At 33.8% G+C, this 15803-nt stretch overlaps 1 protein-coding gene across 1 annotated transcript; it reads left to right on the top strand.

Annotated features, from left to right (window-relative positions):
* Nucleotides 1-1143: 1143 nt before the first annotated feature.
* Nucleotides 1144-15707, top strand: cracr2ab (calcium release activated channel regulator 2Ab). The gene is given in 17 exon segments (XM_056455100.1): nucleotides 1144-1395; nucleotides 2228-2339; nucleotides 3175-3361; nucleotides 4479-4625; nucleotides 5644-5734; nucleotides 7069-7164; nucleotides 7255-7442; nucleotides 7528-7599; nucleotides 7673-7718; nucleotides 9776-9867; nucleotides 9955-10255; nucleotides 10257-10439; nucleotides 11817-11955; nucleotides 13871-13952; nucleotides 14192-14408; nucleotides 14516-14592; nucleotides 15614-15707. Coding segments are annotated over 17 exon segments (2322 nt in total). The 5' UTR covers nucleotides 1144-1191; the 3' UTR covers nucleotides 15702-15707.
* The last annotated feature ends 96 nt before the right edge of the window (nucleotides 15708-15803 follow it).

Genomic DNA, 15803 nt, shown 5'->3' with positions numbered 1-15803 from the left:
TCTCCCAAAACCCTGCGATGCGTTCATTTAAAAAACAGTAGCAAAGAGCATCATTTTTTCTTTGTCCTCCCATTGTCCTCAAATTATTTTCCAACTACATATTTACACCTATCAACTATGTTATTTATTTATTTTGTGTTTTTTTATTTTTAGTTAGTTAGTTAGTAGATTAGTTTGTTTACTTATCTTATTTTAATGCTTGCGTCATCTTTGCACAGATGCCCCTCATTGAGTTCTCTTTCTTCGTGGTCTTATATCTAGAATATACAATAATCTTCCAATTCTGGTGTTACTGGTTTATGACCACCGTCACAGACTGCTTAAATGAATGTTGTTCTTGATAATAATCATATTCAGTCAACATTATTTTACTAATACTCCTGTTCAAGTGAGCTAAATAATAAAAAAGACTTCCTCTCTTTCAGTGACTGCGCAAGATGTGCACGCGCGCGCTCGCACATGAGTATTTAAACCTGGCTGTTCAATCGGTGGCTGTTCACAACATTCATGCACAGGATTTATCACTTTATACTAACTCTTCTGTAGGGATACACCTAGTAAAAGATGGTTTTGTTGTTAAGGTAGGAACTTTATATGTGTATGTATGTATGTATGTATGTATGTATGTATGTATGTATGTATGTATGTATGTATGTATGTATGTATGTATGTATGCATGTATGTATGTATGTATGCATGCAGCTAAGTAAGTTTTTATTTATTTATCTATTTATTTATTTATTTATTTATCTATCTATTTATTTATTTATTTATTTATTTATTTATTTATTTATTTATTTGTTTGTTTGTTTGTTTATTTATTTATTTATTTATTTATTTATTCATTCATTCATTCATTCAATAATTTATTTATATATTTATACACTTATTTATTTATGTATTTAACTTTAAAAAGTTGAAACAAGACTGGGAAGTTTAAACTTATGGCTTGCACATATGCAAAAGTCATCAATTGATTCTCAAAGTCTTAACATTGCTAAAGATGCAAAGGATTGTTAACATGTTACACTTTTTCAGTTTCTTCCAGGTGGGACCCACATCAGGCTTTCAATACAGCTCTGAGTTATGACTCCTTAATTTGAGTGTTTTACTGGAGTTCATTTCATTACACTGTCACATCTGTTGCCTTTGTATCTTCACCTGTTGGTCAAGATAAACTGAGCTGTAATCATGTCAGAGACTGAACATGTTAGAGTCAGACGGGTCATCAGCAGTGGATCAGGCAAGGATGAAAAGCAGCCGAAGCCACAGCCAAGGAAAAGTGTGAAGAAGGAGGCAGGATGGGGACAAACTGACATGGTTGACAAGTTAGAGGATTTCTTCCACATCTGTGACAGCGAGGGAAAGGGCTTTATCACACGCACTGATATGAGGGTAAAAAAACAGGTTATTTTATTTATTTATTTGTTTGTTTGTTTATTTGTTTACTTTACAATTTTATTATATATATATATATATATATAATATATATATATATATATATAATATATATATATATATATATATATATAATATATAATATTTATTTATTTATATTTATATTTACATTTGATTTTATTGTTTTATTTTACTTTTTTAATTAATAAAAAAATTTAATTATAAAAACATAATAAATAATAAAACATTTTATTATTATTATTATTATTGTGGTGGTTGTTGTTGTTGTTGTTGTTATTTATGTATTTTTTGCTTTTTATAATTTTCTTTTATTTATTGTTTTATTTTACTTTATTTCGTTTTTTTTATTTTATTAAAATTTCATATTATTTAATTTTATTCTATTTTATTTGTATTATTATTATTATTATTATTAATATTTACTATTATTTGCTATATATTTTTATATTTATATTTTATTGTTTTATTTTACTTTAGTGTTTTTGTTTATTTTTTTCAATTAATTAAAGTACATTTTATTATTATATTATTATTGTTGTTGTTTAAAACTATTCAGTTCTATTCAAGAGTTGTGTGCACTCAAGTGTACATTGTTAAATATGTTATATGTTTATATATGTATGTATTCAAAATATTCTCTATTTTTCTAAAACACTGAGGATGCATACTGTATGTTACATTATATCTCCTCTTATTAAGGTTTTTTTTTATAACAATCTTTTATTAGTACAAGATATGGTGGTAGAGTACAGAAAATAATGTTAACCCACGTATTCATTGAGTATATATTATTATTCTCCTTTTTTAGAGACTACACAAAGAACTGCCGCTCACTGCTGAGGAACTTGAGAATGTCTTTGACTCTTTAGACATCGACAAAAATGGATTTCTAACACTGGGAAAGTTTTCCTCTGGATTCAGTAAGTTTCTAGTCAAGCAGAACTCTTTAAAAGTCAATTACTATTTATTATACAGATCACATTAAGCACATTTATATACATACAAATGCACATTAAATAACAGTGAAGTGTCTGCTGTAATGTTTCAAACTGACGATAAAATAAAGTGTCAAAATACAGACGAAATAATTTGATATTATTTTTCAACTCAACAGATGTTTTTAGTTCAATTTAATCAACAAACCTTTTCTGATCATAATGATTAAAACATCACGAACATGTCTTATATGCATTGTGTAATATTTTATCCAGGCTATTTAATACGTGATTTTTGCATCTGGCAAGAATTAGTTGGTATCTATTGTTACACTGAGAGAGATTTTAACTGATGTCTTCTGTAAGTCATGGAAAACGTTTTACTCTATAATAGTCATGATTTATACTTAAAGTTAAAACAAATTAAACAATCAATGTGTTTTATTGAAACAACAGACAAAATGAATGCTCTGTACATTCGTTCATTTGTTCGTTCGTTCGTTCGTTCGTTCGTTCATTCATTCATTCATTCATTCATTCATTCATTAATTCATTCATTCATTCATACTTCCATTCACTCATCTATTCATTCATCTATGTAAATTACTTCTCTTCCTATTCCTGGGTTCTTTGTCCATCCATCCATCCTTCCATCCATTTATCCATCCATTTATCCAATCATCCATCCATCCATCCATTTATCCATCCATCCATCCATCCATTTATCCTTCCATTTATCCATCCATCCATCCATCCATCCATCCATTCATTCATTCATTCGTTCATTCAATCCGAAGTCTGTCTCTTAAATGTTCCCTAGGTAGCTTTCTTCATGGACGGAGAGCCTCCATGACAGAGGAACTAATCACTAAACCCTCTCAGAAAGCTCCAGAAGCTGCTGGTCAGAGTTCAGAGGACGAACAGCTAATTAAGACAATGGAGGATGATGAAGAAAGACACTTCAGCATGCTGATGGAGAGCCTGGGGGCCAGCAATGTGTTTGAGGAGTCAGTACTGATGTCTTTACACTTTACATTTACATTTTACAATTGCAGTTACTAAACATACAGTTGAGGTCAGAATTATTAGCTTACCTGAATATTTTTTCCCAATTTCTGTTTATCGGAGAGATTTTTTTAGCACATTTCTAAACATAACAGTCTGAATGACTCATTTCTAATAGCTGATTTATTTTAGCTTTGCCATGATGACAGTAAATACAGTTTTTCTTGATTGCTTTGATGCAGCCGTCAACTGAAACTCCACATTTTCAACACAGTTAACACACTGGCCTAAACAGCGGCACTCATGGTCAAAATGAGATATTGATAACAAATTTTGCCTTCAAACAACACAAATTGCAAACAAGTATAAGGGCTCTTTCAATCAAGCATTACACAACGGACAACAAAATACAGAACTCAGTGTGAATCAGTGCACCATTGCTCGACATTGTAGCCTACTGCTAGTGCCGTTTGTTGTCTTTCAATGTAGGCTGTGCCAAATTTTGCAAAGAATAGGATCCAGAATAAGAAATGCTTTGAGTAAAATCTTATTGAATCCATGAAACTGTGGCTGAAAACTGAAATACTGTAAAAAAAAACAAACAAAAACCCAATTAAATACTGTAAATATTGCAGCAAACACATGTAAACCAAAATAAAGTAAAATCTATAAGGAGTATAGAGACATAGCCACTATTGACCTCCTCCATGCATGCTGGCAAAGATCAATATAGGCCTACCACCTTTTTTATGGGGTTTGCAGACTGATTGCTAATTGAAGATTTATGTGAAGAAGTGTCAAACTGGTGCTTCAGAGATTTCAAATTCATCTTGATAGTTTCTAATAGTTAGGAATAGATGGTTTCTGTTCGGTTAACATAGCTAAAACAATGGGGTTTGAACTGCTTAAATAACATCCGTGTTAACTGTTTTGAAAAACGTTGGGGAAAATGTGTTAATCCAATGAGAAAGGGTTTACACATTCGCAAGACATGTCTTCTGCTCTGCAGGGATAATGATGAGGAAAATGGAGAGGATCCTAGTTTCTCTAACCAGGTCAAAGCAAACAAGAAAAACTGTAATATTTGGCTAGATATTAACAATTCATTCTTTCATTCAGTCCAAGTGAAGTCAGAAGCCTGTGGGCCCAGCTCAGAAAAGACGAGCCTCACCTCTTGTCCAACTTTGAAGAGTTCCTGTCCCGTGTTACGTTTCAGATCAAAGAAGCGCAACATGAGAGGAGGGAGATGGAAAGCGCCCTTAGGAGGTAACAACATGCATGAACTGTGAGCATTAGCATGTTTAGGAGCCATTAATCTGCTTTGTATTCTTAATCGTCTACAATGGTAAATAATCTCTGCTTAGAGGCTTAATGTAATGCGCTATAGAATGCTGCTCTAGCCATCTCCAGTGACCGCTAAGCTTAGGAGTTCACCAAGTTTTTACATACTTTTGGGTGGGAAAGAAAGAGTATTTTATATCAGATCTAGGTCAGAATGATGTGGTATGCAACATGTGCTGTTTAAATGGTTTTTTTCCCCTCAAATATACAGTTGAAGTCAGAGTTATTAGCCCCCCTGAATTATTAGACCGCTTGTTTAATTATTCCTCAATTTCTGTTTAACGGAGAGAAGATTTGTTCAACACATTTCTAAACATAATTGTTTTAACAACTATTTATTTTATCTTTGGCATGATGACAGTAAATAATATTTGATTAGATGTTTTTTAAGACACTTCTGTACAGCTTAAAGTGACATTTAAAGGCTTAACTAGGCAGGTTAGGGTAATTAGGCAAGTTATTGTATAATGATGGTTTGTTCTGTAGATTATGGAGAAAAAAACTGCTTAAAGGGGCTAATATTTTGTCCCTAAAATGGTGTTTAAAAAATTAAAAACTGCTTTTATTCCAGCTTATATAAAACAAATAAGAAGAAAAAATATTATCAGACATACTGTGAAAATTTCTTTGCTCTGTTAAACATCATTTGGAAAATATTTATAAAAGAAGAAAAAAATTCAAAGGGGGGCTAATAATTCTGACGTCAACTGTATGTGTTTAGTGTGGCATAGGCTCCACTGAGTTTGTTATGAACTCTAAAAAAATCTACAAATAGAATTAAACTATTATCTAACAGAATCTAAATGTCTCAGCCAGTGTTTTGCAATCCAAATACTGTGCGGGTGATATTATTAGAGTAATTTTTGAGGCAATATCATGTGTCACGTTTTTTAAAATTCTTTTTCAAAACTAAGTTTATGATTTAAATTGTCATATTGTGCAGGAAAGCAGTCACACATGACACTGAAATTCAGAGATTATATGAGGAAATGGAGCAGCAGATCATTCATGAAAAAGATCGAGCAAATCTAAAGGTAAAATAAGATTATACTGTAGACACTTACTCAGAAGTTTGTGCTCAATCTTTTTTTTTAATTCATTTATTCATTTTCCTTTGGCTTAATCACTTATTTATCAGGGGTCGCCACAGTGGAATGAACCGCCAACTATTCCAGCATATGTTTACGCAACAGATGGTTGTTACGCAACAGATGCCCTCCAGTCGCAACCCACTACTAGGAAACACTCACTCTGGCATGCACACACACTCTTATACACTATGGCCAATTTAGTTTATTCAATTCACCTATAGAGCATTTCTCTGGACTGTGGGGGAAACCGGAGCACCCAGAGGAAACCCACAAAAACTTGCAAACTCCCCACAGAAAAGCCAAATGGCCCATGCCAAGACTCAAACCAGTGACCTTCTTGCTGTGAGGCGACAGTTCTAACCACTAAGTCATCGTGCTGCCCTTAAAAGAAATAGAGACCTTCATGACATTCACATTTGATTCATTAAATTGCTCAAAATGGTCAGTAAACAAAGTTTGAAGGTTAATAAATGCATTTTTTGTTCTTTCTGCTCATCAAAGAATCATTAAAATATGCATGATTTTTTTAAAAAGCAGCATTTTTATAACATTTATAATAATAATAATAATACAAAAAAGTTCTAACATGATTTTATATGTTGTGACGGGAGTCTTGGATACTGATACAGCTTTAAAATGAAAAAAATTGAAATATGTGTAATATTTAAAGAATCTTTTTTACAAATGTAATAATATCTCAGATATTGGTGCTTTTACTGGAGTTTATTCAACTAAATGTGACATTGATGAGTTAAAGACACTTGTTTACAAATATTTATATTCATATTTTGTTTGTTTATTTATTGATTTTACTTTTGAAAGATAAATGTTGGGGCGGCACAGTGGCGTATGCATGGAGTTTGCATGCTCTCTCTGCGTTTGCGTGGGTTTTCTCTAGGTGCTCCAGTTACCCTTACAGTCAAAAGACATGCGCTATAGGTGAATTGGGTAAAACAAAATTGGTCCAAGTGTACGAGTGTGTGTGTGTGAATGTAAGTGTGAGGGTGTTTCCCAGTACTGGATTACGGCTGAAAGGGCATCCACTTATTTAGCTGTGGTGACCTCTAATAAATAAGGGACTAAGCTGAAAGAAAATGAATGAATAAACAATAATGTTCATACATTTGGTATTGTCCCCTCAGTGTTAGCCAAATTAACTATATTACAGTCTCAAACTGTGCATATTTCATCTCTTCATCTCATTTAGGAATATTATGGGTATATTATGCAGATTAAATCAGTCTGACCTGAAATTAATTCATATATTAATTCTCTAGGACTCTGAAAGCCTGCAGATACGCAGTCAGGACCTACAGCAGCTGCTTCGGGGTAAAGAACAAGAATTAGAGCAACTTTTCCAAAAACAGAGGAGAGTGAGTGCTGTTGAGCAGTGATACTAATTTACAGTATACTAAATCTCATACTTTTGTTAAATACAACCCTTTGTGTGTTGATTTGATCAGCTGGAGCGTCAGTGCCGTGACCTTCACAGTGAACAGCAGGAGAGTCGACTGGAGAACGTGAAGCTGAAAATGAACAACGAAGAGCTGTCCCGTGACCTGGAGCACACTTGTGAAGAGCTGGTTGTGGCTCAGGAGCAGCTGGCTATTCTGCAGGAGCAGGCCTCTCGACTGCAGGAGGAAAGAGAGATGTTAGTCTGTGCATGTGTTTTATATTCATTCGTAGAGATCTGCTCTGTATCTTTGAGTATATTGTGCGTTTTTTTTTTTCCACAGGGAGATGTACAGAGTCACTGAAGGCTTGCAGAGGGAAAAACATAGCTTGATGAAACAGCTGGATCTGCTCAGGTGAGACTGACACACACCTGTATAAAGTGTGTCAAAACAAACTAAACTCTCGAATGATTTGGTTTTCTTGCAGAGAAATGAATAAGCATCTAAGAGATGAGCGAGATATCAGCTTTCTGGTAAGTTTACTCATTTTATTAAATTTTTTTATTTTATTTAATTTATTTAGTTATTTAGTTTATTAGTTATTTAGTTTATTTAGTTATTTAATATTTAATTAAGACTTTTAATCTTTATTTTAGTACATTTTTAATTAGTTCATTTATTTTTTTTAACTTATATCTATTTTAATTAATATTTATTTCCTATTCAGGGAAGTTATAATAAACAGAAATGAAATAATGAAATAATAAATATTACAATAACTGTTTTAAATATTGAAATGTAATATTTAAAGTAAATATATACTTTATATTAAATTTAAATATTAAAAACATTTATTTTGTTTATTTATTATATATTTATAAATTTTTGAGAAACTATAATATAAACATATATATAATATAATTATAATATAAACATATATACATATTTAATATTACAAAATAGCTTACAAATTTAAGTTAAAAAACTAAAAACTCATTTTATATAATTTAAATATTTTGTATTTACATTTTTTATACAATATATGCATATTTTGTGTCTTTGTTTAGATTTTATTTTAATATGTTTTTTGATTTGTATTTTAATAAGTTTACTGATTTTTATTTTCCATTTCAATATTTTTTTTAAATCTTCATTTTAGTATTTATTTTAGTATTTTAATATTTATTTTAATTTGTAGTGTTGTTTTTTACATGTATTTATTTTAATTATTTACTTCAGATTCAGGTAAGTTATAATCAACAAAAATGAATCGAAATAATGTTTTAGCAAATAACTAAGTGCTTTTTAATTTTTAAATGTAATATTTATATTAAATATTAAATGTTTGTATTTATAACTATAGGGGCCAAACTTATATTTTGAGCTTTTTCAAAGTAAAGTAAAACAAAACATATTAAAATAAAATCTAAACAAAGACACCATATATGCATATATAAAAAATATGAAAACTAATTATTTTTATTTTATAATGACTTACTGTAATAATAATAATTTACTGTATGTGTCTGTTAAAATAAGTAAAAAAAAAGGTTTTTGTTTTTTTAACTTAACTTTGCAAGTAAATTTGTAACATAAAAAGGATATATATATTTATAAATACTTTATATTTCATTTAAATATTAAAAATACTTAATTTAATTTATTTTATTACTTATTATAACAGACACATACAGTAAATCATTATATTTTATGAAGTCATTCTAAAAATATATATTTTTTATTATATCTTTTCATTTATTCATTTTCTTTTCGGCTTAGTCCCTTTATTAATCAGGGGTCGCCACAGCGGAATGAACCGCAAACTTATTCAGCATATGTTTTACGCAGCGGATGCCCTTCCAGCCGTAATACAGTACGAGTGTATGGGAAACACCCATAGACTCTTGCATTCACACTCATACTCATTCACATGGCCAATTTAGCTTATTCAATTCACCTATGTGGCGACGCGGTGGCACAGTGGGTAGCACGTTCGCCTCACAGCAAGAAGGTCGCTGATTCGAGCCTTGGCTGGGTCAGCTGGCATTTCTGTGTGAATTTGCATGTTCTCCCCATGTTCGCGTGGGTTTCCTCCGGGTGCTCCAGTTTCCCCCACAAGTCCAAAGACATGTACAGGTGAATTGGGCAGGCTAAAAAGTGACCGTAGTATATGAGTGTGTGAATGAGTGTGTGTGTTTCCCAGTGATGGGTTGTGGCTGGGCATCCACTACGTGAAAACATATGCTGGATAAGTTGGCGGTTCATTCCGCTGTGGCGACCCCAGATTAATAAAGGGACTTAGCCGAAAAGAAAATGAATGAATGAATTCACCTATACTGCATGTCTTTGGACTGTGGGGGAAACCGGAGCACCTGAAAAAAACCCACGAGAACATTCAAACTCCACACAGAAATGCCAATTGACCCAGTTGGGGCTCGAACCAGCAACTTTCTTGCTGTGAGGCGATCTGTGCCACCTTGATGTCTCATATTTTTAATATATATGCATATTTTGTGTCTCAAGATCAAAACATAAGTTTGGACATTATGGTTATAATGAAATATGAATGCAAATCTCCTATTTTGATCAGAAACGCAGTAATTCAATGAAGAAATCCTCTCGCAAGCAAAGAGTGAGCGCATCCTCAATAAAATACACTGAGAGGAAACCATCTGTCAAGAAGTGAGAAATCCTCCACACTCTCTACTAATTAATAGCTACACGTATTAATTAGCAACATGGAAACATTTACTCTCTTTGTCATTTCAGAGAAGTTTCTAAAGAGGAAGTGACTCAGCGCTTTAACAGGAAGCCCTCCTCTCCGGCAAATACCCACTGTTCACCCTTCACCACAGGGGATGATGAGAAGGCAGAGGTGGATAAGAGATCTCGGAAATTAACTGGAGGCTCGGATAATGTGAATGTTGGGGAGGATGTGGAGGACGGACCACCTGATGGTTGGCCTCTACGCAGAGTCATATCCATCGAGGAAGACCACCTTCCTCACCTTCTGCAGGGAGACCCTCATCTTCTTCTTCATCAGCTGAGTGAAGAGGAAGAAGAGCGAGCAGGGAGAAGATGAAGCTCAGGGAGATCAAGAGAGCAGCTGGCTTTACCCGTCTAATGTGTCTCTGGCCTCTGCTGACTCTCCTCCACCAGTCAGGACGAAGAAGCCATCTAAAAAGAGGTGGATCAGAACAAACATGCCCTCATCTGCTCGCGGTCAGCCTGTCGGGAAGGAGACCCTCCAGCAGGTCATTAGTAGAGTAGTTCAGAAAGATTTTCATATAGGATTTTGTAATAAGGATTGCATACATTTGATATATTCCTGCACCACATAGAGTCCTTATTTAATTTGTAAATATATGCATTTTAAAAGGACACTTCTTATGCTTTTACCTTTGCCTCAGCAAGCATGTTTGTGTGTGTAAACAATTTGGAAAGTAACAAAGTTCCAAACAAAGTATGTCAATCTCTATCAAAAAGTGAAGTTTCATAAACTAATTTCGAAAGGAGCACGTGATATGATTGAGCACGTCTGGCCACTCATCTGTAATCAGTAATAATCCAATCAGAGTGATCCTAGTTTACTATAAATGGATCATTTTCTCCCTACTGTTTCTATCTTTGTTTGGAAGAATCCCCCCTTCCACCCCATCTCCTCCTTTTCCTCCCTATTCTAAACGGGGAGCTCTCGAGACCTACCTGATCTCGGATCTCCTGATATGCTTATCGACCGGGCGGGAGCCCTGGGCTCAAATATCTCCGAGCTCAGGGTTCTCTCCCGGGACAGCATGCCAAACCTGCTTTATACACCAAGCATATCTAAGTGGGAACTCTTGAAATATATATATATAAATATATCTGTGATTTATACTGCTGACAATTTTTGTAAATTACACAGTATTTAACTGTAATATGAACTGTATTTTACTGTAGGACAGTTGTGCAGAATGTTACTGTATTTTAATGTTGCATTGTCACAATTGACAGTAATTTACATTGTGAGTTACAGTAAGTTACTGGCGAACTGCTGCCAGCAAGTTACTGTAGATTCAGCAAGAAGTTGTTAACAGTGTATGTCACCATGTTACACATTTGCATAATGCCTGCCAACTGGCTGCTTTTACTCACCCAAAAGTGGCCAGTGGAATGTGGTTGGTGATGGTGGAGCATTATAATTAGTTAAAATGAATGCATAACACTAAAAACAGGCATTTTATGCTGCTTAAGGAATTTTAGACCCTGTACGCAGCAACATTTAAAAGGCATTTGACATTTTGAAAATGATGCGGTTGTTATTTCATTTTAAAGGCAATTATGTGCAAAAACTGTGACATTACACGCAATTGTCTCAGTCTATAGATGTTTGAGACTACTAAACCGACTACCAAAGCAAAAATTACCTCATTAAACGTGAAAATATTTTCATCAAAGTCTTAAAGATACAGTAACAAAATGATTATTGTTTCATTTAAATATCAGCGAGAGTGAAAATGTTTTAGTGCAAGAAATTTGCCAGATAACAAGAACTAAAAGAGTCTAAAATGTCTAAAAGATGTCCCATTTGAGTGCAACTACTGGTTAGTTGTAGTTTTAACAAGTCACTTTATGTATTTTTTCAAATACAGGGTCCCACAGAAGGTGCCACTGCCTCTCCTCAGCGCCTTTTTAAGGTCATTCTGGTGGGAAATTCCAGTGTTGGCAAAACTGCACTGCTGCGTCGCTTCTGTGATGGACAGTTTCATTCTGCCACCTCGGTCACTGTGGGTAAGCTGAGATTTACAATCAAACTTTGAAGAGTTGACCTTTCAAGGCTACGTGGTGTCGAAGTAGGTAGTGCTGTCGCCTCACAGCAAGAAGGTCGCTGGTTCGAGCCTCGGCTAGGTCAGTTGGCGTTTTTTTGTGGAGTTTGCATGTTCTCCTCGCATTCGCGTGGGATGTCCAAAGACATGCGGTACAGGTGAATAGGGTAGGCAAAATTTTCCATAGTGTATGAGTGTGTATGGATGTTTACCAGAGATGGGTTGAAGCTGGAAGGGCATCTACTGCGTAAAACATGTGCTGGATAAGTTGGTGGTTCATTCCGCTGTGGCGATCCTGGATTAATAAAGGAACTAAGCCGAAAAAAAATGAATGAATGAGTTGACCTTTCAACACATGCAATAAGGGGTTTTCAGGAAAAACGTTTTGGTCCTATGTGTAAATTTTTTTGGAATTTATCTTGTTTTATCAGGTTTAATTTATTCTGCACTGGAAAATGTTACAAATTTCATAGCATTTGACATCTGAATATTCCACATTATCGTTGTGCATGTTATTGCTTCTTAAAGATTTTTTAAAACATTGAATGTGTGTGCTAGTTAAAGCCTACTATGCCACACAGCTATAATAGACGGAGTTCTTAAAGCAGGCAGCATCACATGAGAGAGCTTGAGAAGTCACACTCTCTGCATTTAAACCTGGCTCACATAGCACAGCAGATTATGTCAAACACCATCAATTCACATTCTAGACCATTTCTCCCTGGACTTAATAAATCTGGGCAAAACAAAGATGAATTTCACTGTAGTATCAGAAATTAAACCAGATTCTACTGTTATGCATGTTGTATACTTTTCATGTTCTCTTATTTGTATACTTTGACCTGTTCACCCAGTTACCTTTACATGCACACATACACACCTGCCTGTACCTGTTTTTTCTCTGTTACTGTTCTGATTTTCATTTGTAAGTCATTCCTAGCCAATTTTTACCTCTTTGCATAATAATAATTTGCAAAAAAAAAATCTATTAAATCAAATAGCATCCACAAAATTTAGGCTGAACTTGTTGTTGTTGTTGTTGTTAATTGAAACTAGCTGGTTCCAAGTGAACATTTAGTCAATGTTATTTTGTTGTCTTATAATATTTAGTTCAATAATGCAGTTACAACTAGAATCATATTTCTTAAGTGTTCATTAAGAAATGCACACTTTGTAGTTTATTTTTAAAATAAATCTAAATTATAGAGACAAATTGTGAATTGTCATGCAGTAAACAAATTAGTTTGCACCTATAATAAAGTTTATTTGTGTAATTCCATTTTTGAATACATATTAAGTGAATTTCAAGTGCTTTTATTTTATTTTGGAGCAGTTCATAAACAGAAATGTTACTCAGCAGTACACTCTAGTGGCCATAATATGGTAATGGTTTGTTATATATTTTTTTCTTTTTAGAATATATATCTTAACATATAACTATAACTAAATATACAACTTTTGTTATTATATATACATATTAAGTGAATTTCAAGGGTTTTTGAAGCAGTTCATAAACAGAAATGTTACTCAGCAGTACACTCTAGTGGCCATAATGTGGTAATGGTTTGTTATATATTTTTTCCTTTTTAGAATATACATCTAAACATATAACTATAACTAAATATACAACCTTTGTTATTATATATGCATATTAAATGAATTTCAAGGGGTTTTGGAGCAGTTCATAAACAGAAATGTTACTCAGCAGTACACTCTAGTGGCCATAATGTGGTAATGGTTTGTTGTTGTTTTATTTTTTCCTTATTAAATGTATATATAAACATATAACTGTAACTAAACATACAACTTTTTTTATTATATATGCCTATATTTAATGCATAAAGTGATTAAATGTTTTTATACACCCTACTTTTGTACAGGCATTGACTACAGTGTACGGACACTGAATTTGGGGGACAGTCATGTGGCTCTTCAATTATGGGATACAGCAGGCCAGGAAAGGTTAGGCCCTGATAACATCATACAAAAGATTTTTATCATTTATAAATGCATTTATATAATCAATATCTTCTTATTCAGGACATTAACATTCCCCATCAGTTAGCATGCTTTGTTTTCATTCCTCAGTCTTTACACTTTATCATTTCTACAGCTTATCATCCAGTGTAGTCTATAATACAACCAAATCATGATTTCAGTGATGATAAAATCTCCAGCATGACTTACTCTTTGCCCTGCAGGTATCGCAGCATTACCAAGCAGTTTTTCCGCAAAGCAGATGGTGTGGTAGTCATCTATGACATCACAATGGAGGACAGTTTCAGCTCAGTTCGTCCCTGGTTAGCCAGCATACAGGAGGCTGTGGGCGACCCTATACCCGTCATGCTCCTTGGCAATAAATCAGATAGAGAGAATGAAAGAGAAGTGCAGACAAAAGAGGCTGATCTGCTAGCAGAGGTATGGACATACACAATATATTTCAGTATAACTAAATACTATGAAGGTTATTTATTTAATATGATTTGTCTTCATGCATAGACTAATTATATATTGCTGGTTTTTAGGAAGCAAGCCTGATGTTCTATGAGTGCAGTGCTTATACTGGAGCTAATGTGCTGGAGGCCATGATACATCTGGCCAGGTAAGAACACTAAAATCACCCAAAATAATGTTATTTAGCCTCAATATTTGTAATAATTCTGATAGAGCTGGAACTCACACACAAAAAAGGAGGGTTATGAAATGGTGAGGTAGCTAAGGGACAATGAACCAAACAATAAACTAAAGATGATACCCAGAAAGCATTGGTTTTCTTTTTTTATCGTAAAAATCTGATCAGAACGATACTTGTTTCTATTTATATTGAATCTGTCTGTTATACTCATTGCACACTGTGTACACTTTATATAGTATATTTACTTTGAAAGGTGCAGAAATTATGTATGGTGGCGGCCATGTTAAGATCACATGACCAGCTATTTAAATAATATTATCAAAATAATTGGTTAATAATTGGGACCGCTCAAAGGGTTGAAGGATAATGTGGATGGGGGTGCGGGGGTCGCTTGGTGATTTCCAGAAAGTCATTTACTTAAACATTATTAAACTATTAGAATGAGCGTATTTTATCCATATGCTACATTTTTTTCCATTGGATTGCGACCCCTGGGGTCTCATTACGTTAGATTAAAGACACAGTAGTAGAGTCAGATGCAGCAGATTTATTCCATGGCACCAGGTGTTAAACTTTCTGACACCTTTACTGCACTCACATACATTAAAATTTAATACAGGCCACTGACTTGCCATTGAACATGAAGCATGACCACCGAGTGGCGTTCACAAAATCAAACAAAGAATAGACTTGGGCCTGTTAGTGTGTGAGAGGTGTTTTGCATTTGCAATGTTTGCATATATTTGTAACCACCCCAGAGTATATTGGGGGTTGCGAGTCACTGACATTGTTATTTTGGGGGTCACAGGATGAAAACCCCTTATCTAAATGCAGCTCTGTGTATTGGTAATTATAGTAACAGTTATTATTATAATTTTTTATAATTTTATTTATATAATTATATTAAAAAATAATATGATTATATATTTATATTTATAACTATTTTGCATATTTTAATTATTTTAATGAAAACTAATAAATATTTCAGAGTCCTGAGGGAACAGGAAGACAGAGTTTGGGTGAACACAGTCAGATTGGTGGATCAACCAATAAAGAAGAAAGGCTGCTGCAAGTGACCACACATACACACGAACACGCACGCACACACACACACACACACACACACACACACACACACACACACACACACACACACACACACACACACACACACACAC

The sequence above is a fragment of the Danio aesculapii genome, chromosome 4 (assembly GCF_903798145.1).
Source record: "Danio aesculapii chromosome 4, fDanAes4.1, whole genome shotgun sequence".
Taxonomy (NCBI): domain Eukaryota; kingdom Metazoa; phylum Chordata; class Actinopteri; order Cypriniformes; family Danionidae; genus Danio; species Danio aesculapii.
Note: the sequence above shows the minus strand (reverse complement) of the source record. Positions and strands in the feature narration are given on the sequence as shown.